General features: G+C 42.6%; 13 protein-coding genes across 13 annotated transcripts; 7 read left to right on the top strand and 6 right to left on the bottom strand.

Moving 5' to 3' along the window:
• Window positions 1-563: 563 nt before the first annotated feature.
• Window positions 564-2,170, top strand: EAF02_007814 (uncharacterized protein; the record flags this gene model as incomplete). The annotated part of the gene is made up of 6 exons (XM_038903862.1): window positions 564-579; window positions 883-990; window positions 1,112-1,274; window positions 1,412-1,569; window positions 1,707-1,816; window positions 2,042-2,170. 6 exons carry the CDS (start codon window positions 564-566, stop codon window positions 2,168-2,170), a joined length of 684 nt encoding a protein of 227 aa, XP_038756143.1.
• Window positions 2,171-2,759: 589 nt separating this feature from the next.
• Window positions 2,760-3,776, bottom strand: EAF02_007813 (uncharacterized protein). The gene is made up of 3 exons (XM_038903861.1): window positions 3,537-3,776; window positions 3,278-3,403; window positions 2,760-3,228 (listed from the first exon to the last, which is right to left on the bottom strand). Exons 1-3 carry the CDS (start codon window positions 3,654-3,656, stop codon window positions 3,118-3,120), a joined length of 357 nt encoding a protein of 118 aa, XP_038756142.1. The 5' UTR covers window positions 3,657-3,776; the 3' UTR covers window positions 2,760-3,117.
• On the top strand, window positions 3,753-5,663 carry EAF02_007812 (uncharacterized protein). The gene is made up of 2 exons (XM_038903860.1): window positions 3,753-4,434; window positions 4,617-5,663. Exons 1-2 carry the CDS (start codon window positions 3,973-3,975, stop codon window positions 5,004-5,006), a joined length of 852 nt encoding a protein of 283 aa, XP_038756141.1. The 5' UTR covers window positions 3,753-3,972; the 3' UTR covers window positions 5,007-5,663.
• A 1,189-nt stretch (window positions 5,664-6,852) lies between these two features.
• Window positions 6,853-8,348, top strand: EAF02_007811 (uncharacterized protein; the record flags this gene model as incomplete). Its single annotated transcript, XM_038903859.1, has 3 exons — window positions 6,853-6,898; window positions 6,958-7,233; window positions 7,318-8,348. 3 exons carry the CDS (start codon window positions 6,853-6,855, stop codon window positions 8,346-8,348), a joined length of 1,353 nt encoding a protein of 450 aa, XP_038756140.1.
• A 1,959-nt stretch (window positions 8,349-10,307) lies between these two features.
• On the top strand, window positions 10,308-11,408 carry EAF02_007810 (uncharacterized protein; the record flags this gene model as incomplete). Its single annotated transcript, XM_038903858.1, has 4 exons — window positions 10,308-10,614; window positions 10,661-10,749; window positions 10,810-10,974; window positions 11,031-11,408. 4 exons carry the CDS (start codon window positions 10,308-10,310, stop codon window positions 11,406-11,408), a joined length of 939 nt encoding a protein of 312 aa, XP_038756139.1.
• Window positions 11,409-12,827: 1,419 nt separating this feature from the next.
• On the bottom strand, window positions 12,828-13,954 carry EAF02_007809 (uncharacterized protein; the record flags this gene model as incomplete). The annotated part of the gene is made up of 3 exons (XM_038903857.1): window positions 12,828-13,424; window positions 13,473-13,768; window positions 13,879-13,954. The coding sequence occupies 3 exons, from the start codon at window positions 13,952-13,954 to the stop codon at window positions 12,828-12,830; spliced, it is 969 nt and encodes a 322-aa protein (XP_038756138.1).
• Window positions 13,955-14,828: 874 nt separating this feature from the next.
• Window positions 14,829-16,990, top strand: EAF02_007808 (uncharacterized protein; the record flags this gene model as incomplete). Its single annotated transcript, XM_038903856.1, has 7 exons — window positions 14,829-14,849; window positions 14,901-15,007; window positions 15,062-15,262; window positions 15,322-15,807; window positions 15,859-16,124; window positions 16,180-16,704; window positions 16,773-16,990. 7 exons carry the CDS (start codon window positions 14,829-14,831, stop codon window positions 16,988-16,990), a joined length of 1,824 nt encoding a protein of 607 aa, XP_038756137.1.
• A 413-nt stretch (window positions 16,991-17,403) lies between these two features.
• EAF02_007807 (uncharacterized protein) lies at window positions 17,404-19,254 on the bottom strand. The gene is made up of 3 exons (XM_038903855.1): window positions 18,981-19,254; window positions 17,876-18,927; window positions 17,404-17,819 (listed from the first exon to the last, which is right to left on the bottom strand). Exons 1-3 carry the CDS (start codon window positions 19,027-19,029, stop codon window positions 17,493-17,495), a joined length of 1,428 nt encoding a protein of 475 aa, XP_038756136.1. The 5' UTR covers window positions 19,030-19,254; the 3' UTR covers window positions 17,404-17,492.
• Window positions 19,255-20,574: 1,320 nt separating this feature from the next.
• EAF02_007806 (uncharacterized protein) lies at window positions 20,575-21,107 on the bottom strand (the record flags this gene model as incomplete). The annotated part of the gene is made up of 2 exons (XM_038903854.1): window positions 20,575-20,895; window positions 20,961-21,107. 2 exons carry the CDS (start codon window positions 21,105-21,107, stop codon window positions 20,575-20,577), a joined length of 468 nt encoding a protein of 155 aa, XP_038756135.1.
• A 586-nt stretch (window positions 21,108-21,693) lies between these two features.
• EAF02_007805 (uncharacterized protein) lies at window positions 21,694-22,008 on the bottom strand (the record flags this gene model as incomplete). The annotated part of the gene is made up of 1 exon (XM_038903853.1): window positions 21,694-22,008. One exon carries the CDS (start codon window positions 22,006-22,008, stop codon window positions 21,694-21,696), a length of 315 nt encoding a protein of 104 aa, XP_038756134.1.
• An 803-nt stretch (window positions 22,009-22,811) lies between these two features.
• Window positions 22,812-24,057, top strand: EAF02_007804 (uncharacterized protein; the record flags this gene model as incomplete). Its single annotated transcript, XM_038903852.1, has 2 exons — window positions 22,812-22,877; window positions 23,089-24,057. The coding sequence occupies 2 exons, from the start codon at window positions 22,812-22,814 to the stop codon at window positions 24,055-24,057; spliced, it is 1,035 nt and encodes a 344-aa protein (XP_038756133.1).
• A 303-nt stretch (window positions 24,058-24,360) lies between these two features.
• EAF02_007803 (uncharacterized protein) lies at window positions 24,361-25,205 on the bottom strand. The gene is made up of 3 exons (XM_038903851.1): window positions 24,912-25,205; window positions 24,700-24,861; window positions 24,361-24,624 (listed from the first exon to the last, which is right to left on the bottom strand). The coding sequence occupies exons 1-3, from the start codon at window positions 24,978-24,980 to the stop codon at window positions 24,472-24,474; spliced, it is 384 nt and encodes a 127-aa protein (XP_038756132.1). The 5' UTR covers window positions 24,981-25,205; the 3' UTR covers window positions 24,361-24,471.
• A 253-nt stretch (window positions 25,206-25,458) lies between these two features.
• Window positions 25,459-26,226, top strand: EAF02_007802 (uncharacterized protein; the record flags this gene model as incomplete). The annotated part of the gene is made up of 1 exon (XM_038903850.1): window positions 25,459-26,226. One exon carries the CDS (start codon window positions 25,459-25,461, stop codon window positions 26,224-26,226), a length of 768 nt encoding a protein of 255 aa, XP_038756131.1.
• Between the last annotated feature and the right edge of the window lie 645 nt (window positions 26,227-26,871).

The raw sequence follows: 26,871 nt of genomic DNA, 5'->3' as shown, positions 1-26,871 counted from the left end.
GTGTTTGAGAAAAAGAATCAGCTTATTCTGTTTTCTTTATTTTTTTTGCGAATAATTAGTTGAGTATACTATTATATTATATAAGAATTCCGAAATATTTATTTCTGTAATTATCGTTTTATTTATCTAGGTAGGTAGATATTGAATACTCAATACTCGATACTCAACACTAAACTAGATATGAAAATTTCCCCATCAATAATCCAACACACATGCGTATATATCTTCATATATATCCCTTCTAGAAAAATATCCATAAAGAAACCCATAAAAAACATACACCTCCACACTTTCCAAGCCCGAAATCGGGATACGTACTAGGTATTTCTCTCATTTTCCTTATTCTCAATCCTTACAATCCAATCCTTGAATTTCAATCCTTTCGCTCTCATTGAAGTTAAGGTTAATTAATAATCACGTTCTCGCTAACACCAGAATTTATCGTTTGATGAAGTATTACCTAGATCGGATTTAGCATACGACGATTTAGGTATCCTAATAATCTACCGATTTTGGCGAATGGCGAGGTGGCGAAGCTGGAGGGGTTGTTTGGTGGGAATGGTATGTTTGTGTTTGCTCGTCTTTTCTTGGTTGGAAATTTTCGTCGGTAGGTGAATAGGGGTAGTTGCTCGTTTGGATGGGAGTTTCGTTGTGCGGGTGAGTGGATGTTGGATATTGGATAATCGACATTGGATACTAGAATCGTGAATTCGAATTGCGAAGTTCGAAGTTCGAAGTTCAAATTCCCTCAAAGTCACAGATGAAATCGTGTTTACTATTCGAGCAGTGCTCAAATACGAAATCACCGATACCGAATCATAAAATTGGAAATTAGACACAATTTCAGAAATCGAGAAACTAACCCCTCTATCTCTACTATAGCAACAGGTCGTATTTCTCCCCTGGGAAATTTCACCGGTTTCAATGATTCCACCGAATACTTCTTTGCTCTTTCGCCTATTCCTGGTCAAACTGGTGCTGGAATATTGCGTTGGTTTCTCCTTTTCATTCATTTCCCCGTCCCCCATCCCCTCCCCCAAAATCCTATTCCCAGAGCCCCACGTCAAATCACACTCTCATATCAAAATCCCAACTCACCATTCACTCCCAGAACCAAATTACAACGCATTCACATCCTACGAACTCCATGCCTTCACCTCCGGCTGTCCAGAAGTCGCAAGTACAATCGCCTATCTCAATACAACGATTGTGAATCCTGGTTCTCCTTCACATGGCCAATATGTTACCAAGATTAAAGAGACTACTTTTTGGCGGTACATACCTCTGACTTCTATCTTCTCCCCCTTGCCCTCCTTCCTCTTTTCTTTTCCTTCTCGTCTATTCTCATCTCGAACTCAAAAACCCAAAAACTCAAAACAAGAACCCAAAACCTCTAACAAAAACCCTCAAGATTTTATGACACCGGAGCAGTCCTCTACTACGACGCCCAAATCCCCAATCTCTCCCTCTGGTTTGCAAAATTCACCGGGGCGGATATATCGAATGACGCTGTTCAAACTCTAGATATTGTGACGAATCTGTGTCCGCAGATACAGGCGAAATGTACGGGTGTAAATCAAGTGTGTTCTAGGTTTTCTTTCGATTTTTATTTGCCGTCTTCTTCTATCTTCCTGAACGGGAAGATCCGGCGAGGAAAGTGGAGTAGCCATAGGGAAATGCTAATGCAATCGCAAAAAGTGATGTAGAATGTATAGCGACGCTTTTAGCGAAACCGTTTGGCACTTTTGATGAGACGTGGGGGGATAATATTGTATGTAGATTGGTACATGTTGTTTTGACACAGGTTAGACCCGAGGTATGAGATACTTTTTTTGTTCCTTTTCAGTTATTATTCGTCTTTGGACAGGTTACTATCTTTTAATAGTCACTTTTTCCCTTCTCCCCCTTTTCTTGACGTCGAGATTTTCCTTCTCATCTTCCCTTCTCTCCTTACTTTACTCTACCTCCTCCATCATTATACTTACCCTCATCCGTATTCTCATAAAAACTCCATAAAAGCAAACAACTAACAAAAAGAAAGGTACACTGTCCCCACGTCGGCCCAACAGGCGGTATGAAATGCGTTGATTACGATTACAACCAAGGGTATCTCGCAGACGACTTGGCGCTTTTCGGTAGTAACGATGCTTTTCGATGTCCTGGAGAGTAGGCTATCTACAAACCATGTTTGAAATGGTTTTGGGTATCAGGAGGATTGTTGTGTGTACGTACAATATTGACGAAGAGTTTGATCTTTTTCGCACTCTCGAGGAAGCTTCAGGTGGTCTTCAATTATTGGGATTCTAGTATTTCCATGCTGTTCGAGAATGTGTTTTCGGAAGACTCTTCACAAGGCGGAGGCCATAGTTCAAATACTATAATTTATATCGAGGCCCAAAAGCTGCATTGATTCCGAGGTTTAAACATATGTATTAGCCAGATCCATCTGTTGGATATGAAAATATGTCACTTCATATAGAGGAGCAGTTCGAGCAGCTTTTGAAAAGATGTGAATCCCTGGGAATCATCGAGGAGCATATGTATCTGATCAAGGGAGCAACTAAAGACACTAGTCTGAGTATAGAAATGAAGCTCGAGAATGATACTTAGTTCGGATTTGGCTTCACCCTGAAGGAGCTGCCATAAATATAAATAGTGTTGAATGTCCAAGGGTCGTTATAGTACTTTTCCATTGGAAATACGTTACGCCCCCGATTAACACAGATACATACCTATTTGAAGGTAAAATGACATATGCTTGTTGCAGTATGAAAACTGCCATTGCCCCTTTTTGTTACCCATAGGATTGCAATGACGGGGCCGGCACGAACCAGTTTCTTTTTTGAGAGCGGTAACCAGATACTATGTACAAAATTGCATGCCGTTGACTCGAATCCAAGTCAAGCAGCTCATTGTGAGATAACAGAGCTGTTTCCATTGGAAGAAGCTTGGTAATTTGGATTAGCGATGCAAAATTTGACCACTTGGTGTTATCAAGTGCATTTACATGAATTTTGGGAAATGAAGACTTTCTAAGATCACCCAACCATCTTACTTCACTTCAACTCATCCGTCAACTACCATTATTCTATGACTCTAAGCAATTAATCCCGAGCTTCAAAACTTTCTCATAACATCATTAACCAAATCCCCACCAAACGTCGCTCCTGCACCGAAAACCGCTGCATTACCAAACTTAGTAGCCATCTTCTTTGCCCATTCGTGATGCTATGTTTGGTTAGTTTCGCATCGTGAACTGAATGCCCACGTAACATACCTTAGGATTTTGAGGATGTGCGGGATGACCCGGATCTTGAGCTTCTTGGCTTATTTTACTTGGGTTAAAACCACCGTTGGGATTATATCGAGGATCTATGTATTGGGATGGTTGACCATTTCCTTGCTGCTCTTGGCGTTAGTATATCCGGACTTTGAGTCTATACGGTTATCGTGATACAAGAATGATGAACAAACGGAATAATACACTTGAGAGACACGGATATGTGGATAGAGTTTTAGGAAGTTGGACTACTTACAGGAAGTTGTGCCATAATTGATTGAAATTGAGCTGGAGCAACAGCACCACTCTGTTGCAAGTATTCGAGCTCAGTTCGAATGGTATTGAGAGATCGGTTTATGGATGCTTGATCTGGCATGTTGAAGTTGATTTGTATTTTTGCTTGACGCGAATTGAATATGGTAAGAGGGTATTTACTATCTTTTTATATCGTGATTTCGTTAACGTTCTGTGAATCCCAGACCAGCTGAAGTCGTTATTTTCAAGTGTGATTTCCAGGTAAGGAAGGAGGTCAAATGAGGCGACGTCATCGATAATGTTTCTGGCTGATAGATTTTGCCATGTTTGACCGCTTTACATTTATCCCCCTCTTGTTCAATGTTTGAGAAGCTTCGACAACTCCAAATCTACCAAACCTCACGCTCTCTCTACATATAATTTATACATATATTAACATGCCTAGCCCATCATCTTTAAGCAAGACTATTGCCCTCAATAATGGCGTACAAATGCCCCGTATCCATCTCGGTGTTTACATGACCTCTGGACGAGAGACTGAAACCGCCGTATCAACTGCTCTCGCAGCAGGATATCTCGCATTTGATTCTGCTGAATGGTATGCGAACGAGGCACAAGTCGGTTCAGCAATGAACAAGTATTTGAGTGCCAACAAAAATGTCAAAAGAGAGGATTTATGGTTCACGACAAAATTGAAAACAAACACAAGCTACGATGCTACAAGGAAGGCCGTAAAGGATAGTTTGAAGAGAAGTGGTTTGGATTATATTGATTTATATCTATTGCATAGTCCGTATGGCGGAAAAAAGCGTAGACTGGAATGTTGGAGAGCGGTAGAGGATGCTATTGCGGATGGAGAGGTGAGGGCTGGTGGTGTGAGTAATTATGGTGTAAAACATGTAAGTTTCCACTTCTCCAGGTCCTCTTTTCATAATCTCCAAGTACGCATATGAATATTTCCTCTCGATCGTTCCTAAATTTCTGGATTTGTTCGGCGTATCTCTCGGCTCGATGTTTTAAATATTGTACAATTTCTCTCCGCTTAGTCGCAGACGGGAGGCTAATATTCTCCTCCCAATAGTTACAAGAAATACTTGATTCAAAGCCACGAATAATTCCCGCTGTAAATCAAATTGAAGTCCATCCATTCAATACTCGAACCGACATAACTTCGTTCTGTCAATCGAAAGGTATTGTAGTTGAAGCGTACGCACCTTTAGCTCGAGCATTACGAATGAAGCATCCTAAGATCGTCTCTTTATCGAAGAAATATTCGTGTAGCCCCGCACAATTATTGGTAAAATGGTCTTTACAGAATGGTTATGTGCCATTGCCGAAGAGTGTAACCAAAGAAAGAATCGTTTCTAATGGGGATGTCGATGGCTTTGAGATTGAGGATGGAGATATGAAAGAAATGGATGGCTTAGATGAATATTTGGTGACAGATTGGGATCCTACTGATGCGGACTAATTAGATTGATTAGTATTGAATGAACCAGACTTTAAATGCAATATTCATAATCGCAAAGTGAGCCGTCTTAGGAATCTTGTCCTCAACTCAATTATACCTTCACCCGAAGAACTGAAGCATTCTGTTATGTCTTCATCTCCCACACTGAAATAATCGCTAAAGCCCCTTCATCACTTTTTGGCTCACCGTACACCAAACATCGATGAAAGTTGCAACCAATTATTGAATTGGGCTCGTCCTTTAAAATGAAGTATCTCCGTGACTTTGTGAGTTTGAATTCAAAATTTGAGTCGAGACTGAAATGGTCTTGTTCTATTTTCGGGGGATTCCTATAATATTTACCACGCATCTCCCCATCTCCCCTCATAAATTACCCCTCATCCGATACCGGAAAACTTCCGATTAACGAAGTATTCATCACAACTTTGACAAATCTTTGTTCCTATCTTCACCAAGAACACTGGAAACATTGGCATCCACCTTGAGCCACCTTCGTCGGATATATTGTAATGCTTTGCGAAGTGTTCAGTTGAGGCAAGCGATTGCCGCAAGAAAAACCACATGAGGGTGATGTGGCACGATGAAGTTGTTACGCTTCTGCAGGAACAAAATGAAATATTACCAAATAATTTCATGGGTCCAGTTCCAAGACTTCGGGACATGTAGGAAGACTGGGAACTCTCGGGGAGATGTATTGTAACATTTTTATCCTGAAAGCCTGGCTGCCTGGTTTTGGATGCGCGGGGCTTTCATTTTTCCATCTCACATCTTCATCAGAGTCAATTATCCTTGAAAGTTACCCCAGCGTGGCTAGGGATCTTTGCATGCGCCATACATGCCTCAACATTGCATTTAAAAAAAGTTTGCCGAGCATGCTAATGCATGATTCCGGGTACGTGAAAGCTTGGGCTGTTAATCTATATGCTTATTGACCAATAGGAGATGTACGATAAGAATTTCTATTTGATTCATCGGTGACACCGTATATAACATGTCATTGGTCGATTTCAACCTCTCTCCTTCTCTTCTTTCAGTTGGAGTCGAATAATCGTCAAAACGGGATGATTTTCCGTTGTCGGGATTTTTCAGGCATCCAGTAGAAGCAAAAGATCCAGAGAAGGAAAGGGTAAACTTCCTGAAGCTAATCTAATTTTGGTTAGATGAACGGGGGCGGATAAAGCAAAGGATCAATTAGATTTGATATTTCGACATATCTCCATTGTCCCACGCAGATACACCATGTGTAAAGTAGGATGAAAGCTTCAGCCATACAATATGCAATGTAACGATACGACCGATCACGGCGTGGAGGGGGTCACGTCATGTATCAGATTTTCTTCAATTTTCTCATGGAACATGCAATTCCGCTGACAGAATGAAGATTTTTACACTACAGGCGATCATTTTCATAGTAAACACAATTATGCAAGAGATTGAGTGAGACACATTGATTTGACAGGAAGAATGCAATTGGAAAATCTTTATCAAGTCATCCATCTTCATTACTTTTTTCACCCCTCCTCCCCTCTATCCGAGCCTCCAATATCGGAGCCACAAAAAATACTGGAGGCATGGATGCACATACAAGCCTTCTCCTAGCTAGACAATCTATTAGCACATTTCATCGAATATTCAATGGGTCCTGAACCGGCACCAAAGTGTTACTAGTTCGTTCACTCTCATCCACCCCACCTCGATACAAAAAGGTCTCTCTTCCCTTCAGTCTTGCCGGTTGCTCTACTCATTCTACTGCTCTACTCATTCTACAAGCTTCTATCCTTCTTTTCACTTAACGTTCATATTGCCAATTTCTTCATTTGATACCCAAACAACCACAATAATAATCATGTCTAACCTTCCATCTGAGCCCGAGTTCGAGCAAGCTTACAATGGTTTGTCCCTCCTTGTGCGCCTTCACATGTCAACAAATAACTAACACACATTTCTTCAGAGCTTGCCTCAACTCTTGAGAACTCCACCCTTTTCGAGAAGAACCCAGAATACCGTACCGCCCTCAAGATCGTTTCCATCCCAGAAAGAGTTATCCAATTCCGCGTCGTCTGGGAAGATGACAAGAACCAAGTCCAAGTTAACCGCGGATACCGTGTGCAATTTAACAGCGCTCTCGGACCATACAAGGGAGGATTGAGATTCCACCCTACCGTCAATCTCAGTGTTTTGAAGTTCTTGGGTTTCGAGCAAATCTTCAAGAATGCTTTGACTGGATGTAAGTCTTAACTACTCACAACTCTTCGGTTCGATGGAAGCGGACATAAATCAAGAATAATACGCTGACGATTGTTCTCAACAGTGAACATTGGAGGTGGTAAGGGAGGAGCCGACTTCGACCCAAAAGGCAAATCCGACAACGAAATCCGCAGATTCTGCGTTTCTTTCATGCGCGAATTGAGCAAGCACATTGGAGCCGACACCGATGTCCCAGCTGGTGACATCAACGTTGGAGGAAGAGAAATCGGTTTCCTCTTCGGTGCCTACAAGGCTATCCAAAACAAATGGGAGGGTGTTCTTACTGGAAAGGGAGGAAGCTGGGGTGGATCTTTGATCAGACCTGAGGCTACCGGTTACGGTCTCGTCTACTACGTCGCCCACATGATCCAATATGCTGGTCAAGGTTCATTCCAAGGAAAGCGCGTTGCCATCTCCGGATCCGGAAACGTTGCTCAATACGCCGCTCTCAAGTGTATTGAGCTTGGTGCCACCGTTGTATCCCTCTCCGATTCTCAAGGTTCTTTGATCGCTGAAGGAGATGCATACTTCACCCCAGAAGACATTGGAAAGATCGCTGAGTTGAAGCTCAAGAGACAATCACTCACCGCTTTCGAGCACGGAGGAAAATACAAGTACATCGAGGGTTCCAGACCTTGGACCCACGTCAAGGTCGATGTTGCACTTCCATGTGCTACCCAAAACGAAGTCAGCAAGGAAGAGGCTGAATCTCTCGTTGCCAGCGGTGCTAGATACATTGCTGAAGGATCCAACATGGGTTGCACACAAGAGGCCATCGATGTCTTTGAGGCTGAGCGCAAGGAGAAGAAGGGTGAGGCCATCTGGTACGCACCAGGAAAGGCTGCCAACGCTGGTGGTGTCGCTGTTTCCGGTCTTGAGATGGCACAAAACAGTGCTCGCATCAGCTGGACTCAAGAGGAGGTTGATGAGAAGCTCAAGGACATCATGAAGAACGCATTCGAGAATGGATTGGAGACTGCCAAGAAGTACGTCGAGGCAAAGGATGGCGAATTCCCATCTTTGGTTGCTGGTTCCAACATTGCTGGATTCGTCAAGGTTGCTAGTGCTATGCACAACCACGGTGATTGGTGGTAAATATTTATGATGTTGATGAATTAAATGGCCGGATACTTAAAAACTTGTATATATGATGCGGGATTTGCGGGTTGGGTGGGAAATATCTTTTGCGTGGGAAATCAGGTAGCTTAAAGTTAAAACTTTGATGGAAATGAATTAAATAACCAAAGAATAATCTCAGTCTTTTGATAGTGAATGATTGTGTATTCATGACTGGAAAAGACTTGGAGCTTAGATGTGTTTACTTGTTTCATGGAATGTCTGCACATCAGGTAGAACTCCAAAGTAACGGCAGCTAATTAATATAGGCAAGTTTGGCATTAGATTAATATCTTTAAGATTGTACTTCTGGCCTCTTAACAAGTGATTCGAAACTAGTAGTCTCGAATTTATGAGTTCGTCATTACTCCCTACATGACCCCCGCGAAGCGATTGATGGCCTGCGAATTTCCTGGAGAAATAAAGGGCTAAATCTTTTGTTGAAAAGTAGTTGTCTACCCAGGTAAGGAATTCGCTCTCATCATTGGGCTGACTGATACAGAGCCATCATACAGGAAAGGGGGGTGGGTATAAGAATCATGTACGAATGGGATGAAGTCTCTGGATACTTGGAGGGGGGAAATCAATTTCTTATGCTTGGGTCTGGAAGGGGATATTGAAGCCAGATGATTCCACTTGTTAGGAGGTCTCTATAGTTCGTTTGGCGAGGCAGAGGATGATGGGTTTTGTAGCGTATTGAAAGACATTGAAAACAAAGTTCCATGAAGACACATTCCATCTACGAGGTAGAGATGAGAGGTCAAAATGTGATCTGGCTGACTGTGTCATTAGAGCAGATGCAGATGCAAGTCGATATCGGATTGGTTAATATAGGGAATGTGTAACGTTACCATTTTATCGTTCAAACACTTGTAATCTCCAGTCGGCCTTTAAGATAACTATAAATTTAAGCATAAAGGTTCTACAGTACCTGGAGATCGATCTTCAAAGCCCCGGGTCGGAGATTATTAGAAAACCAGCGTCGGCATGTGTAGAAGTGGAAAAATATCTTGCAGATCTACCGAGCTACCCCGGGTATGTCAGGCGGCTAGAAGTTTACTTACCCCTGAAGGCGTTCACTTCCCCCTGTCTCCCCCGGAAATCACAAGGCAGATAGAGAATATAACAAGGGACTGTCGCAAGTGCAGAATTCTCTTCCAGGAAGTCCACCAATCTAGAAGCTTTGTAATCGTTGGGAGTATTGACTCTAGAATAAGCAATCTCCGCGACTCTCGAATCATCTCAAAATGCGATGGTAGTGAGAGGAAATATATACATGGAAACGTTATCACTATCCTTACAAAAGCTTTCCATTCCGGCTGAATCCTTTCGGTAGAATGTTTTAGTCACGCAGCCTTGTAACTCCGTGTCTATAGCTCATGTGGTACAGAGATAGATGGCGACAAGATCTTTGGAGTTGCGGTAAGCCCGCTTGCAAATAAACTCTATTTATCCTTTTTCTCCGAGCAGAGTGAAATAGGAAAAGGCAAATATCCTTTGCGCAAAGATTTGGTTCTCCTTTTTCATGCATGTGAAGTCTGGAAATATCCTTCACAAGATACAGAATGTAACATAAAGCGATTTGGACGCGTAGGCATTGACTTTCGTATTGTACAAGTGATTTGAGTTTCATCTCCGATGATCAAAGAATTGTCATGTGAATTCCAATGATAGTGGCATGCTGAAGAGCCGCGCAAGAAGGACCGAATGCTTGGTGCTGGTCCCTTGTAACCTCATCTCATGGAATCTGGATTCAAGCAAATGAGTGAGTGTATCATGGCTATCATTTGATTTTGTCGCGTTATTGATTTGAGCATGGGGAAGGTGAAAAGAGGCACAGGAAATGTATAAAAACCGTAGACATGGAAGTTCAGAGGATACGCCTTGTTATCATTCTTCTTTCTTCTTGTATATAGCTTTTTCCATCTCAAATTCATCATGATGAACTCAATATCCACTTTGTCACTTGGAATTTACTTCCTTTCGATACTTGCTACTTCAAATGCCCAATATTCCCTCGCTGCCACATATAACGCAGCTAACTTCTTCAATGATTTCACATTCTTTACCGCAGCTGATCCAACAGCGGGATATGTAGTATATGAGCCACTCGCTGCTGCTGAAGAAGCTGGTCTAGTATTCACAGCAAACAATCAGGTATACTTGGGAGTGGATCATACGACACTTAATCCAAGTGGAGGACGAGAAAGTGTGCGATTAGCCAGCAATCAAGCATGGGGTGAAGGTATGAATATTCTCCACATAGATGGAGAAAAATCTGACCAGAAAAGGCGTCTTCATAGCAGATATCGAGCACATGCCCGGTGGCGTTTGTGGTATTTGCCTGCATTCTGGATGTTTGGTCCAAATTGGCCAAATAGTGGGTTACTCTTCAGGGTGTCCAAACTGGCAATGAGATTACTAAAGAATATCTAGAGAGATCGATATCATCGAGGGAGTCAACCTTGACACAACTAATACGATAACACTTCACACCGCCGCTGGCTGTACCGTCAGCAACGCAAATTCACAGAGTGGAACAACCACTATAACTTCAAACTGTAATCAAGACATTGCGGGTACAGGATTCGGTGTTGCTACATCCGTATGTCAGCAAATATCGAATCACAAAGTTTTGGATGTACTAACCATAGAAATCAGAACATCCAGAATTATGGCACCGGCTTCAATGCAATTGGTGGTGGCGTGTACGCGATGCAATGGGCTTCCACTGGCATTTACGTCTGGTTCTGGCCTCGAGGTTCCATCCCAGCTGACATCACTGCTAAAGATATTGATGTTAGCTCTTGGGGAACCCCCTTGGCAACCTTCAGTGGTAGTGGTTGTAATTTCGACAAGTCTTTTGCAAGTCAGAATATTGTCTTTGATACCACTTTCTGTGGGACGTGGGCAGGATCTGTTTGGTCTTCAGGCTCTTGTGCTAGTGCAGCTTCGACTTGTCAGGCTTATGTTGCGCAGAATCCGAGTGCATTTACTAATGCTTATTGGTTGATCAATTATGTTCAGGTTTGGCAGTAGAAGACCCGGGGATTGGCGATTACATATGTGGATGTGGGTGGGTTGCATGGCTCTGTACATAGTTTCTTGTAAATATTGTTATATATACAGTTAATATTCTTGAGTGTTGGGAAATGGCCTCACTAGCGATGACTTGCAAGTGATGAAGTACACCAACTTTGACGGGACTTGAAAATTGTAAGTTGGCCATGTCATTCAGTGAAATCATCTCTTTAATTCAATCAATTACCTGATCTCTCCATCACTAATTTCTTCGTATCAACCCTAATCTAATTCTCTCCTTTGTGAAGTGAAGATTTTTGGACTGTATCTCAGAAGTTACCGAGCCCGGTGGCTTGAATATTGATCCTAAACGATACTCGAGACTCGAGACACGTTTTTACCACGCTTGAAGAGCACAGTTCTCACCTATAACGCACGATAATCTACTGACCATCCCCTGATATTCTACAGCATTCATAAAAGCTAGAATTATCACCAGAAAATCCTGGAGAACACTACACTCGTAGTGAACATATTTGACAACTCAATAACCGTGGTCTCGAAAACTAGAATCTTGACTTCATGTTTATCTCCATTGCGGTTACTGCTGCGTAGAATCCGAGAACAGCATATGAAGAATAAACCACCTCTATCAACCTAATTATCTTTCGCGACGTTGAGAGAAGGTTTGGTTTCTGAGCTTGTTTTGTGGAGCTCATTCCAGGGTCGGATTGCCGTTGATTTCCCTAAACCCACAGTGTATGCACCATATTCGCAATCGATAAGAATGTCGGTCGCAAAATATGTATAGTTTTTGCTGAGAACGACCCAGGAAATGTGATACTTAATCGAATAGCTGTTGGCTTCAATCGGTAGCTCAAATGACAGATTCGCAAACATAACCAACAAGAGTGTTCAAAAACGCGTCCGCGTGTAGTCCACATCAACAATCTGCATCTGCGCAAAGCACAATCTAAATACTGGCTAGCTGCAACAAATTGCTTTGCAGAGATCCTGCAATAAGAAGAGCGATGCATTGAAAAAAAGGCTAACCTTTAGAAACTTGTTCGTTAAATTGGCGTGTGAGACGTGTAAAAATTGTTTGACTTGACCCGAAGATGCAAAAGCCGCACGACGATACTCTGTGCTACATATAACAATACAAGAAATATAGAGGGCAAAATGAAATTCAATAGTATTAGATTGATATGTGGAGGTTATGAACCAATATCTGGAGCTGAGCACGAGATCATCAGGTTGTCAAGTGCAGTGGAATATCTTGACTTAATTGCCAGAGCTCAATGTATTGTACTTGTATGAATTCCTAGATTTAACAACCATTGCGATTCATATCTACATACCTAAGTCTTATGCCACTGTTCTTATCCTCAAAGTCTCTAACCTTAAGGATGAGCTGCAATCAACAGTTACTATGCGTCATTCCTCTTTCTCATGGTTCGCAAGTCTCTTCTTATACGCCTCACAACTCAAGCGGATGCCTTCCTCCAAACCTACTTTTGCTTCGTATCCCAGGATTCGTTTAGCCTTTTCACCACTCGCATATCTAATAGCACAAGCATCATTCACACTGCCTCTACTCAAAGTAGGTTCTTTTGACCCGGTCAACCACGAGGTAGCTTCTGCCAAAAGACCGGCTACCCAAGCCAAACCTTGCGGTATCGTTACTTCATAAGGCGGGATATGTCCGAACTCTTTCCATACAGCTCTGCTGAAATCTCGGAATGTGATTGGCGTGTTGTTTTGTATAAAAAAGATCTCACCGACAGCGGTTGGTGTACTCGAGCGGAGATTTTCAGCGGCAAGCACATGAGCATCCGCGACATTTGTAACGTAGGTTACATCCCAGAGATTATTGGCTGATCCAATAATGAAGGGGGTCTCTACTTTTGCTATACAGGCGTGTATAGATGGGATAAGCTGTTTGTCGCCCGGACCCATGATGACTGATGGTCGAAGGATGCATGTTGAGAACGTAGGGGAATTTGCTGCTAGCACGTTTTTTTCTGCCTTTGCCTTTTACTCAAATCAGTAGATTGACTTCCCACTTCGGAATTTTATTACCTTCGATTCGCCATATATTGACGACCTTTTCGCCGTTGGCCATCGTTCATCAATGTTTGGATAAGGATGCGCCCAATCATCAACCACAGAGCAACAGCTACTTGTATAAATAAATGCACCTACCCCAGCATCTCTCGTCACATTCAAGACATTACGAGTTCCCTCGACATTCACATTTAGTATTTGCTCCTCTATCCTGCGATGGTATCTTTCGCTCAACGGAGGAACTATTCCGGCCGTGTGAATAACGACATCCGGCTTGGTGTGGCGAAGGACATCTCTTAGCCTTTCCGTATCTAGAATATCGCATGCCACAAAAATGATGTTTGGTGGGTATTTCGACTTAGATTTCCATTCGAAGGTATCTTCACTAATGTCCAAGATTCTGATTAAACTAGAAGGGTACTTTTGTGCAGTGCATCGACAATGGCCGAGCCAACAAAGCCGAGGCCACCGGTGACTAGGACGCTTTGGATCACCATATTGTAGGCTTGTTGACTTAGGTGTAATACGAAGACAATGTCAAAGAAGATTTGTGTTAGCGAGGGAAGATGTTATCAGCAAGTATGACGAAGATCGTCGTCTCTAGATGATAGTCACACCTTCCCTATCAGAGATAGCTCCGAGTCCATCTCTTACTATCAGTATTCGAAGACTTGTGAAGAATATCGATGAAGTTTACTTCGGAAAATCTCTATTATCGTTTTTGACACAAGGCTTGGCATGCTACTAATATACCCAAGTAAAAGAACAGATATTCATTGTGCTCGTAGTAGTTTTCATAACATAGAAATCTCGCCTAGCCTTTCAATTCTTGCGATGCATCATCAATGTCAGCTTGGTTAAGTGTTTGGTTCCATGACATATTGCCTACTTGTCTTTCTGGGTGATGATATTCGAAACTAATCCAAAATGTCCGTATGTTCCAGGCGTTCCCCCACAACAGGGGGCTGATAGTGGACTAGCGGACTTCAGTGCTTGTTATAGAGTCAAGCCCTGTAATTCGTCAACTTAGCTTACCTAAGCCCACGTAAGCCTTCAGCCACAGACTAAAATTATGACTAATGCAAGCGTTTGCGCCACAACCGTTCTTCAAGCTTCATTCACTTGACTTTTCATCTGACGTTTCTCAATGTTCAACATCAGAATGCAATTTGCTCAATTCCCTGTACGACGTCGGACGATTTACATAATAGGAGGAACCAAAGGCCCGATGAAATATGACACCTAATAGTATCAAAGATGACGGAGATCACCCTCATTCCGATGATACGATATCTCAGACGAGCATTGGAAAAAGATCTCGTGACCAAATGGAGCGACCACACAAGATACCAAACTCTATAAAGTCATGTAATGAATGTAGGCAAACAGAAAGTAAGTGTCCGCGACATCCGGTATAGCTACTTTTCTAACTTGCACCCCCAGCTTGGTTGTAATGTTGAAAAGGATCCTTTCAAACCTTGTTGTAGATGTACGCGTCTTGGCATCGAATGCAAATTAGACTCTGATTTCAAGAGAGTGGCAAAGAGACAGTATGTTAATATCATAACTCGTCTTTGAGCGATATAGTACTGATGAGTATACAGCAAACATGCGGAAATGCAGAAGGAAATAGAGGAGCTAAAAGAATTGGTCGCAAAACAAGCAGCACTACTTGCTGTAGCAAATTCTCCTGAAAATTTTGGAAAGGAAAACAACGCATCGTCTTCTAAAGACTCGAAACCAAAAGATCAAAGGATTGATGATATCTTAGTAACCGGTGAACAACTTTCTTTTCTGTTCGATCAGTTGAGTCTCTCTCCATGTTATAGCTGCCCCGGAACTCAAGCTCATTTTTTCCATGCAGGTACTTTTCGCGATATCATCATATATGTCCCATTCTAGATCCTACTCAAACATGTGATCAGACCTTTGCTCAAGACCCAGTACTTGGATGGGGGATCGTTCTTGTATCAGCTAGACGTTACCCCCAAGATCCTACTTTGGTACTCAACTTGTCGAAAGCATATATGAAATCTTTGTGGAACTCTATATCTGATATGCCTCAAAGAGCGTCATCTATAAAAGCTCTGGCATTGTTATGTACTTGGCCTGTACCTTTAATACGAGGCTTTACCAAGAGTAGAAATGATAAAGCTTCTGCTACTATGGGACTGAGTGAATTAGATCCGACCTGGATGTTGAGTGGAATCATGATGCAGATTTCTCTCCAAACTGGAATGCATCGACCCCGCCATGCACAAGATTTTCTTAAGCAGACAAGAGATGTCTCGGAAGCCGAATTGAGTGATAGGAAGTTAACGTGGGCTTTGTGTAATATTGTCTCTCAAAGGTTCGCCTCTAATCCCATCATCACAGATTGAAAAACTAATATAACATTCAGTGTTTCGACTGCGAATGGCCAACCTACAATAACCATTTATGATTGGGGGCTTGGAGATGGCCTTGAACAAGATTCAGAAATCCTTCCACCAGGCATCAAACAACGATTGAAGATTGAGAAGTTTTGTCAGAAAGTCTCGAAAACATTATATGGAAATAGCTCCGAAGTGACAGGAGTCCTATCTAATATCGATGAACAAATTTCAATGACTAACATGCTCGAACATCAATATCAACAATTAGAGTCCGAGAGTGTTACGTTCTCATGTAAGTACCTTCTTTGGTAACAACTGTTTCTTATCCACACCACTCACAATTCTAGCACTTAATAAATTATACTTGCTTGCCGCTCGACTTCATTTGCACACCTTTGCATTTTATGTCCCCGAATTCTCACCAAACCACTTAAGTGCCCTTTCCTCGGCATATAATTCTGCTACAAGATTTATTCAAGCACTTCTCGATTACGATCTTCATTCCGAAGCAATACTTCCTTATTGCTCATATTACATTCTCAAAAACTTGATATGCGCATCATGTGTCCTCTTAAAGATACTAAATAGTACATATGCCATGCAATTCGATAGCACACAAGGGAGATCCCTCTTCAATGCCGCGATCTTGGCATTGAGATCCACAAGTTTAGCTACAAATGACTTCTCGGATCGCATTGCTGAAGCATTCGCCAGAATGTGGAGGAGTGCTGGGTCAGGGGATTTAAACCGAAGACGCGAGGACTTTTCCCCTATAGATATTAAAATTCAATCTAGAATGTCTATAAGCCATGTTCATGATTGCTTTCTACGTTGGAGAAAAACAATTAATCCTCCCGCGACTGTAAAAACTAGCAAGTTTCCCCAACCCCACCTCTCCACTTTCCTCGTTCCAATTTCTTCAACTCTAACTCCCAAATAGTCTCAGATACCAATTGCAACGGCCCTTTAAATCATTCTGATACCTCATACAACAATATGAATGGTGATGTTACGCAAGATCAAGGCGCCACTGCAACCTATTTCCAGCCCGGATCGTTAGAAGAAGCGATGAATTTTCCACCTATGATTGCGGATTTTGATTTGCTAAATTCATTGGATTGGAATTTCGATGAGAATCTACTTGCCACTTGGACATGAGTGAGTTTGCTCGCCCCGTAATGGCGCATTTATACAAAAATCACTTTTGGACGCTTTACCACGATGAGGTTGTAGGTGTCAGCTTTCGAGTCAACTGGAGAGCTGTAGGAGCTGGTTCCGGCTTCGTGTATGGGACGAGATGATTGTATGGTAAGGCCGGGGAGTTTGATGGTTCGAGGTTCATCATCTACTGTATGGGAAGATATGGAGTGATTGGATGGAAGTGGCCATCATGGAAGAATTTCCAAGAACTTCTACTATTGTTTGATCGGAGTTTATTCCCATATCCATGAAGATCGCGGACAGAAGACATTACGAAGTACGAGTCGAGGAATCGCTCCGTTATTATCATTGTATTGATAGTCACACATTCAAAAATCCAAAACAAATATAATCATAATCCCTGATAACATGCGTAAAATCATTCTTTCATTTCTCGTACGACGCTCATTAATCCCGCTCCATACCGAATCCTCAATTTTCAACCACGTAAAGTCCACGCTTAGAATTTTGACCCATTTCTATTCAACCTTCTCTTTCTCATCGAAGTGAGAATCACAACGCCAATATAGAATACTCCCATAAACGCAGCGATAACTGCATAAGCTACTTCTCCATTCCGTGTATTGGCAGCCAACTGCAATCCCAACCCACCATTGATTACAGCGAGGACAATTATTATCCTACCGTACCATAAATGGATATGTCCAAACATTCCTCGTCGTTGAGCTCGCATGTATCTCCAGTGATGGATGAGCCCGAGAAATGGTTGGATGAAGAATAAAACTACTAATATGATACCGAAGATCATGTGGGTCGTATTTGAGATCTATAAATCGTGAGCCTGGAACATTTCGAAAAAGAAACAGAAGAGAAGAAACTTACAGTCTTTCCTAAAGATGGAGTAACAGCCGCGCCCGTAACGGCTGCGGTCCCAGAACCCGCCGATGCAGAACCGGAAGTCGATCCGGACCCAGAATCAGAAGTCGAAGTCGGACGACCGAATCCCCCGCTATAAGTACCCGTAGCAGTAGCCCAAGGAGGCGTCCCCGTAAACGTGCTACTTCCAAAATTTCCAAACTGTCTCTTTGTGATTTCATCAATCACGATGCGTTTTGCGAGTGTTGTTGATTCGCCAAAGGAGCCATATTTTAATCCTGCAAGTTTGATTCCCAAGCCTAGACCTACTATCAAGAAGGAAAAGGATAGGATTTGTAGGATGGCGTGGAGCCATGGGCGACCGAAAACGCGCATGGAAAGGGCGCCGAGGGGGAATAGTAAGACCACGGTTATTCCCATGATGATTCCATGTGCCATATCGTATGATTGGATGGGAGAAAGTCCACTGGAGCTAGAAGAGCTGGATGAACTTGACGAATCCGTGGAGTTACCGCTGGAAGAAGTCGTGGCTGCAGAAGTTGAAGTGAATGGATTTGTATCAGATTCCAACTGAGCTTGCGACAGATCGAAAGTAAACGATTTATGGTTAGAACCCGAATGTTGTTTAATCGACGTCGAAGTATCGGTAGTATCGAGAGCAGAACCGGAATTCCATGCGGCTATCCAATTTGATGATGTGGATGTTGTGGATGATAATTTAGAACTACAACTTGTGCAGAGAACATTGGCGACCATGTTTCCATCCACGATGCCACTCCCGGAAAGTAATTCGACGGTTATGCTACTATCATACTTTGGTTCGACTTGTCCGGTTCCTTTTCGAGGGGACAGTGTCACATTGCCGGTACCATCAGCATACATAACGAAGATGGTACTTCCGGACATCTGGGAACCGATGCCAAGAGCAACCCATTGATATGAGGTTGGTGCCGTGATTTGAAAGTAGACATTGTTTGAATTACTTGAAGAGATCCCGACAGAGTAAGAGGGACCACCAGAAGCAGCGGAATATGTTGCGAGAGAATAAGCAGTGGGGACTAAGATGTGGGTTAGTAATCTCTACTCCAGTCAGGCTCTGAGTGACACATACCGATGCTTGTGATCGAGGCTAGGAACGAGACAAAATTAATCACTTTCATGTTGAATACTCAAAAATATTTCATCACAGTATCGATATCAATATTGGGTCATAGGAAGGTTCATTATTCAATAATATGGGGGACACCGGGGTTTTAACATTGAATATGTCTGAGGACGCCGAAGAAGCAAAATCATGATTAAAAGGCATTCACACAAGCTGCTTACGAAATGGCGTCCGCAGCTTGATTCACTATGCAAGTTCAACCAACCAAAATCAATTAGAATAAACAATTGCAGTTGAAACAGATCCCGCATCTAAGCTTACCTTCCTGCGCCTTCGTATTGGTAGTACAATTACAGTTTTACACATAGATTTAGCATCATAGACGTGCAATCAAAACTTTGATGTGTTCTTAAAAAGCGGTAATCTCAGACATCCTCTGATAAACCGATAGATCTACAGGACGTGCGTGGTTTTTAGTATGCCAGATTCCCAATCCATCATTTTCACAGAGATCTCGGACGGTCAATGCTCTTGTCAGAAGTTTGATGGAAGTTTGAGTTGTAGAGTCAGTCGATTCAGCCAAGTGAATTTGGTATCTATCGGGCTCATGTGGTGTTTTGTGTGAACAATCGCAACGATATGGATGGATAAGAAAATATTGATTGCGCGTCCATGCGTATGCCAAGTAATTGTGAGATATACCGGTAAGGCTGGGACGTGATACTGATGAGTATCAGTGTGGAATTTAGTAAAGAAGACTGTACTTTGTAAATGGGGCTGACATGTCGGAGGTTTGTGATGGGGAAGTCCGATTACAACAACACCCTTGTGTGCGGATATCGAGTCCTGTGTCCGGACAAATAGACTCAAGTTTCCAGCGGGGCGAAGCTTTTAATGGAACTAGAAATCAATAGCTATAAAAAAAGCCTGAAGTGTCGAGATTTAAAAGTATAGAGAAGGTTGGTTAAGTGGGAAATCGGAATACATCGATGAAAGACATGGCCAATATGGTGCTTTGAGATTGTGCGCCAACGCAGAGCAAAAATAATAGAACATAACTATGGATACATACGCTGAAAAAGCAAAAAGAATATACCCTTGAATGACGTATCTCACTGGAGATCCCAAACACACAGCTGCTTTCACAAAGGTTCACGCCCAATGTCCTAAACGCAATCCGAATTCCCTTCTCCAATATCATGTTATGACTTCCCAATCCGCAATTGGGCTATAGCTATCCAACACATCTTAAGCATTCGGTTTCCCGTGGCTCCACTGAGTTCATCAAGCCTCTCTTTCAACGCGCAAGATTCAATGCCGCATTCTGAGAGGCGCGAAGTGCAAGTCTTTTAACCCAAGTTAAATGAAAGATTCGAATATTTACTGGGCTCTCTTTCGGGAAAACAAGAAGACTATGCTTTCAGAGATCTGTTGCCTCTCGAAAATCGATTTTCTGAGAATTTGTCGTGTTTCATCCGCAGTCGACCTATTCCATCCAGTGACCTCAAAGACTGTACGGCTCTCATTTTGTCATGAGCTTTTCCAAATCTTCTGCCCTCCATCATTTTGTCCAATAGCGGTCTTAAATTGGATTTCCTAATCAATATTCCTTTCTTTCGAAACGCTCAGAAATTCGCTCCAACTCTTTCATGAGAGAATCCAACGATTCGCTTGCTCTCCTGGCATTGTCTTCCTCCACCTTTCTTTTATATTCTGCCTCTTTTGCTTCCGAACTCTTTGCGGATTCGTTTTCGCTCGATCCCTTCCTATAAGAATAGCGTCTTTCTCGCTTCCCCTCGTACGTATAGTTACCCGATGCCTTTGATGTTTGAGATCCCGCATTACTTATTACTTTCTCATACTGACGATCGTAAATACTTCGCTGATCTTTATCAGATAACACTTCGTACGCAGTTCTGACCTTTCAATAAATCAGCACTAAGATCTCTTTTGCGTCCCCCTATTGTTAGACGAAAAATAGTCAACCTTTATAAATTCCTTCGTTGGCCCACCATTGTTTTTATCAGGATGGTAGGTTTTAGCCAAAGCGAAGAAAGCATATTTTATATCTTGCGCAACAGCATTGTGTGAAATTCCAAGAGCTGCGTAGTGATCTGGTAGTAATTGATCCATACTTCGAATCTGGGGAAAGGATCGCTTTGGGGTATTCATACTCCCATTGTGGGCATGGCCCACTCTTGTCTGCACTTTGGAATGCTTGTCGTGACCCGCAATGCTGCATAAGGGTATGGCAGAATGGTACGTGTCAGTGCTCCATTGCAGTACGAAAGATTTCAATAAGTTAGCACACATAATCAGGGCGATTTGATAGCATTTCCACATGATAATGTGCGAAGTTCCTGAGAAGGCAGTCAATTCAAAATGCAGGGAAAATGTGTCAACTCATGACTGAATTATATTTAGGGTATGAGACGCAATTCTATCGCTTGATAAATGGCATATGATCAGGATGAGTCGTATATGAAATGTCAGAATGCACCCAAGACTAGGAGGATTTTCATACGCCTACCATAGCATAAGGACCCATCTCCATTAATTTTTAATGGGAAGCCGCACACCCTTCTCGTCCCTTTAAACATTTATGATGTCACCCTAACCACTTGTTTCTTCCAAATTGCAAAACTTCCTGGAGGCACCTACGTGAATATTTTGAGTAAAATTTGCTTCCATGTCTCGAGGTCGTAGAGATTCTTGCGAATCATGACAACATAGAATGTTCATGCCTAGTACCGTGAGATGAGAGTGATTTTTCTAGGGTTGTAGCTTCTGCTGTACGTCCTGACTTGTTCCCGTTCTCTCTCTGTCGAGTCTCAGCAATTTCGGCGACTAATCGTGAGAATGCGACAGCTGGGTTGGGTTCTTTGGGAGGTCCGCTTGCAACCCTTTTGTGGCTTTCTTCTAAATAGGCTCCTGAATTTCGGCTCAGTGCGCAGTTTGCAATTCGCACTTCATTTTGCGGTGGAATATTAGGGTCTCCGAGCGACAACCTATTCTTAGCAAAGTGTCGTATCATTCATTTTCTTCATCTGAAGTCGCCAATAGTTTCAACACCAGTATTCCATATCCAACACAAACTCTGGTTGCAATTACATGTGGGCTCGAGATCGTAGAGGAATGAGCGCGCTTCAAGGAGTTGAGTTGCCCGCGCTTGCATATCGGCTCGTGCCTAGATGTACTCTGGAACTTCGCATGAAGGAATTCGCATTACCAAACATAGCAGATGGAGTAAGTCCAGCGCAAGCTATGATATTCTTTTCAACGACTACCAATGGGGAGTCTTATTACATCAACCATAACGCTCACAGCCTTCGCGGGTAATATGCCACAGCTAGTCAAATAGAGATCGAGAATTGTGAGATGGGTTCTTTCGAGCTGGAAGTAGATGTGCTTGCATGCAATTCAGCATATTGATGATGTAGATGCTTCCGAAGACAAGATTTGGGAATCGTATCTCGCACTGTAGTTGATCAGGGTTCGTAGAGAGTGAGGTGACCATCTTGCTTCTAAGCTAGAGTAGGGATGAAAGGAAGACACAACGAGAGGAATTAGTGCAGGAATTACAGAAGGGCTTGTCAATGAAATTCGAATCTCAGAGGGACTCGCAGAGGAGAGAAATTATAGTCATCAAACATCGTTGAAATAGAGGAGATCATTTTGAAACATGGGGTTTAATCTGTGAAGCTATTCCAGTCGGAGTTAGAAATTACTTGCACCGATATCGATTACTAAGCGAGGTGGTTTGAATACCAGAAAGACAAGGCAGCAGATTGTACTAATGTCATCGTTCACAACAACCAAAAAGTCATCAAGATAATCATGGCCAGCAAACAAACTACAAATGCCTTGAGAATCTCGCCTCCACTGATAAACTCAGCCAATCCCGTGAGTCTACCTCCTTACCACTGATTTCCATTTCTGTAGAAGAAAGCCGGAAGACTTCCGTTCTGTTTTGCATTGCACTACGCCAACAGTGTTACTGATAACGCTTTTATGCTCTTTCTCAAGAAGATATAAGTTGGATATACTTTGCAAGTGGAAAGTACCAATCTTAAAAGAGTACCATGAGGTATTAGGAGCTCATTGTCATCGCTAGTGGGCAACAAGTAAATCCGATCTCCTCGCCCTCTACAGCTGTCCTCACACCGGTGCAGTTACGGTCAGAACTTCGCTTTTAAATCCTTTTCTGCACAACTCACAACTACACCAATATACTTTCTTTGATCCTAAATCCAATTCCACCAGCGCTTCAATTTTTGAGGGCCGAAGTAACGTCATTCCAGGCGAGACGAATAGCCTAAACACACTCGGTTATTCTCCCATATCTTTAGACTCATACCTGGGAATTCTTCTTGAGCTTGCGCAAGATAAAAGCCTTCAGCAGCTTAATTCAAAACCATGGATTATTTCCGTAACTGGTTCAGCTGAAGAGGTTGGTGAATGCTATGAGCATATTTTGCGACAACATGGAAAAGCCAATTTGAATCTTATGATGGAAATCAATCTTTCATGCCCTAACATTGTGGGAAAGCCACCTCCCGCTTATGATGGGGAAGCAATGGCTTCGTACATTAAAGTCATAAAAAGTATGAAAACTGGGACAACCGACAAAATTCATGTAGGCATCAAAACTCCGCCGTACACGTATTCTGAGCAATTCAAGAACTTGATTTCAGCGCTAGAATCTGGAGCCTTACCTTCTGGAGACAATGCCATATCATTTATTACCACAACCAACACTCTCGGGTCGTGTTTGATCATAGATGACCTGGGCAACCCTGCACTGGGCTCTTCAAATGGTGAAGGTATTGGAGGAATGGCTGGTGATGCATTACACCCCATTGCATTAGGAAATGTCAAAACAATCCGAAGAATGCTAGATGCATCACCCTTAGAACACATGAGGAGTATAGAGATAATTGGTGTTGGAGGTGTAAAAGATAGCGCGGGGTTTAGCAGAATGCGCCGAGTCGGTGCGTCGATAGTGGGGGTGGGGACTGCATTGGGAAGAGAAGGAGTAGGTATCTTTGACCAGATTCTTTCCGGGGTGGCAGAAGAGCTTTGAATGAACAATCAATATTCCGCCTCAGTACGCATGTCATGTTGCGGTGTTATCCAGGCTGAAACTTACGTGGGTGAAGCACAATTCCTATGTGATACGATTGATTTCTCTTTCAGAGTCAAATATTCTCTACCATCAGAACAAACTTTGTCGTCATATATGTTACCTTGGATGGGTCGTCCAGAAATAACAAATTTTCTAGATATTCGAGTCTACCTTCTTGCTCTCGTGTCCATGAGATGCTCCATGTATCATTCTTACCGAGATGACCAGAGAGATTTAGAAGTCAAGATTATGGTTTTCAGAACGAATGAGTTAGAAACTTCGGATCATGATTGTTATGGCATTTAGCTCTCAAGTACTTCTCCATTCTCTTTCCTTGATTTGAAGATTATTTTGCGCATACTATGGTGACGCTCAAACACAGAAGTCATCCCACCACCTTTCTTTATCTTGTAATTGGCCATTCTCATCAAACTCAACTCCCTCACTCTTCAACAATCCCAACTTTTCACTTTGATTAATGCCCGACGGGGCATTCTGCGCTTCGCCCTTGAATCCCCCGATTGCCTATTGTTGACCAACTCATCAGCATCGAGAAGACTTTATGATCACAGTTTCAATGGACTAATAAAGAGTTCTTACCCCATCAGCACAGATAATTCGATGACACGGAACCTGCGGAGCATAAGGATTTCGTCTCAAAGCCCCTCCAACTGCTCGAGGAGCAGTTGAGAGAGCTTTGGCAAGAGAGGCGTAAGAGGAGACTTTCCCTGCAGGAATCTGGAGGAGAAGAGTGTAGACTTTCTGTGGAGGTAGAGTTAGAAAGATAATCAATAAGATTAGAAGAAACATACTCTTTGGAAATCTGTGATTCCTGTCATGGTGAGATTGCTTGAATCAGATAGAGAGCTTGTTTGCGACATTGCCACACCGACGAATCTAGGGACTCTGGACTTTAGAGTAGCAAATTTTTGACTTCTTAATTCACTTTGTGGTTTTCATGAATTTGAATCTTGATCTCTGTGCAGTGATTAGAGCTTGTGAGGATGTAAATCCAGACCTGCTTAATAGCTTAGATTCACCCTTAGGCTTATTCTATTCAACTTATGCTTCTGAGACGAACCAAACTTATTTGCTATAATATCTCTCGGCAATGAAGATCTCTCGAAGAGGAAAATACAATTCTAGCAAGAAAGAAAAATAGGCAGATATATCTGGATGGTCTTGGCAAAGAGTGGAGGTCTATGGAAGGTTCTCATTGGTCACTTCTATCACAGTGATTACTAAGTCATCTTTCCAGTCAACCGCGCCTCTCATTGTTAAAAGTTGAAGATAAATTACTACATATCCAATTCTAATCATTCCACTTCAAAGCAGTGTATCTAACCATCAATCCTCACTATGGGTGATAGGCTAGTTCAGATGCCAAACAAACATCTCTTCCCTACTTCAACTCGACGCTACCAAGCACTCCTATCTCGCGATCCTCTGGCGCATTCTTCATTCATCTATAGCGTGATCACGACCAAAATATATTGTCGTCCCACTTGTCCCTCGCGTCTCGCACGTCGTGCGAATATTATTTTCCACGAGACTGCGGAAGAAGCGGAGAAGGACGGCTTTCGAGCTTGCAAGAGATGTCGGCCTGATATTGATGAGACGATGATCAAGCACGGAGTAGATGGCGGTTTGAAGCCAAGGAATACCGCTTCTATGAACGTAAAAATTGGATCCAAGGCTGACGACTTAGGTGAAATGGGAAGAGGGAGAAGGATGGTTGATCAAGCCATGAAATTGATCGAGAGCGAGCTGGCCAATGGTGACCAGAAATGGACGATTAAGAAAATGGCAAATGAAGTAGGGCTGACCGAAAGTCACTTTTGTAGGGTATTCAAGAGAGAGACAGGTGGAACTTTGGGAGAGTACAGGATGAAAGTCGTTGGGCGACAGGTGGTGGAAATGACCCAGGGCAACGAGACGACCGACGATTGGAATATACCCGCGGACACTGAACTGGTGTTTAATTGGGATAGTTCTTGGGATGAAATTGGCGATATGAACAACTCAGATACCAACATTCCGTCTTTTGGTCTTCACTCGACCAATTTATCTGACATTCGTTCAGATGATGGAATGCAGTTTTTGAACTTGGAGTGCTGTGGAGATTGATCAAAAATCCAAATCACACAAGATCACACACCTAAGTCCTGCGTTTCAATTATTCCGGCAAATTTACAGTGACCTTTTCTGAATCGGAACGATTTTGCTCATCAATTCTTTTCTAAGAACAGACATCGCATTTAAGAAACCCCAGTCGGGAACAGCAAAACTTCAGCCTCAACCATGTACAGGCAATCGTTAGCATAGATTCAAGGTTTCAACATCAGTTTACATTTGCTTGATTTGGATCTGATGCATCAGCATTAAAGGCTTTCCTATCGCCAAATAAATGCAAGTAGTATCAAGTTATTTCCACGTCGCCACAAGGGGCTGCTTCTACCTTTCCAAAAACCGAATCTTTAATCTTAGCATTGGATTGATGCGTCAATTCCTTCATCTTCCAGTAACTCAGAAGTCTGTAATTATTCAAAAAGTGTACATCCTCTGCGTGGCACACCAGAGTGGCGCGCTTACCATCGTATGCGTATGAGTATAGCTCTGGACAATACTCCCGGAAGAACGTGCTGGATGGTGGGCAAATCCTTCCTTGCGCATTGAGATTATCCTTTTATTGTCCCGTGCAGCATGCCTCGTCGGTCCATAAAGTCGCAATCGGAAGTGTAGCCATGATGAGTAGTGCCGTCATTTGGGAGT

The sequence above is a fragment of the Botrytis sinoallii genome, assembly GCF_014898435.1.
Source record: "Botrytis sinoallii strain Bc 23 chromosome Unknown BSIN_014, whole genome shotgun sequence".
Classification (NCBI taxonomy): Eukaryota; Fungi; Ascomycota; class Leotiomycetes; order Helotiales; family Sclerotiniaceae; genus Botrytis; species Botrytis sinoallii.
This window is presented reverse-complemented; position numbering and strand designations above follow the sequence as displayed.

Coding starts and splice junctions, on each gene's coding strand:
- EAF02_007807 (XM_038903855.1), bottom strand. CDS start 19,029: ATGAAAGTGATTAATTTTGTCTCGTTCCTAGCCTCGATCACAAGCATC. Junction 18,928..18,980: donor AGCCTCGATCACAAGCATCG/GTATGTGTCACT, acceptor CCCACATCTTAG/TCCCCACTGCTTATTCTCTC. Junction 17,820..17,875: donor CTCCATCTTTAGGAAAGACT/GTAAGTTTCTTC, acceptor CACGATTTATAG/ATCTCAAATACGACCCACAT.
- EAF02_007813 (XM_038903861.1), bottom strand. CDS start 3,656: ATGCCAGATCAAGCATCCATAAACCGATCTCTCAATACCATTCGAACT. Junction 3,404..3,536: donor CAATTATGGCACAACTTCCT/GTAAGTAGTCCA, acceptor CGCCAAGAGCAG/CAAGGAAATGGTCAACCATC. Junction 3,229..3,277: donor CACATCCTCAAAATCCTAAG/GTATGTTACGTG, acceptor AACCAAACATAG/CATCACGAATGGGCAAAGAA.
- EAF02_007812 (XM_038903860.1), top strand. CDS start 3,973: ATGCCTAGCCCATCATCTTTAAGCAAGACTATTGCCCTCAATAATGGC. Junction 4,435..4,616: donor GTAATTATGGTGTAAAACAT/GTAAGTTTCCAC, acceptor TCCTCCCAATAG/TTACAAGAAATACTTGATTC.
- EAF02_007803 (XM_038903851.1), bottom strand. CDS start 24,980: ATGTCGCAAACAAGCTCTCTATCTGATTCAAGCAATCTCACCATGACA. Junction 24,862..24,911: donor GAATCACAGATTTCCAAAGA/GTATGTTTCTTC, acceptor CTACCTCCACAG/AAAGTCTACACTCTTCTCCT. Junction 24,625..24,699: donor GAATTATCTGTGCTGATGGG/GTAAGAACTCTT, acceptor GGTCAACAATAG/GCAATCGGGGGATTCAAGGG.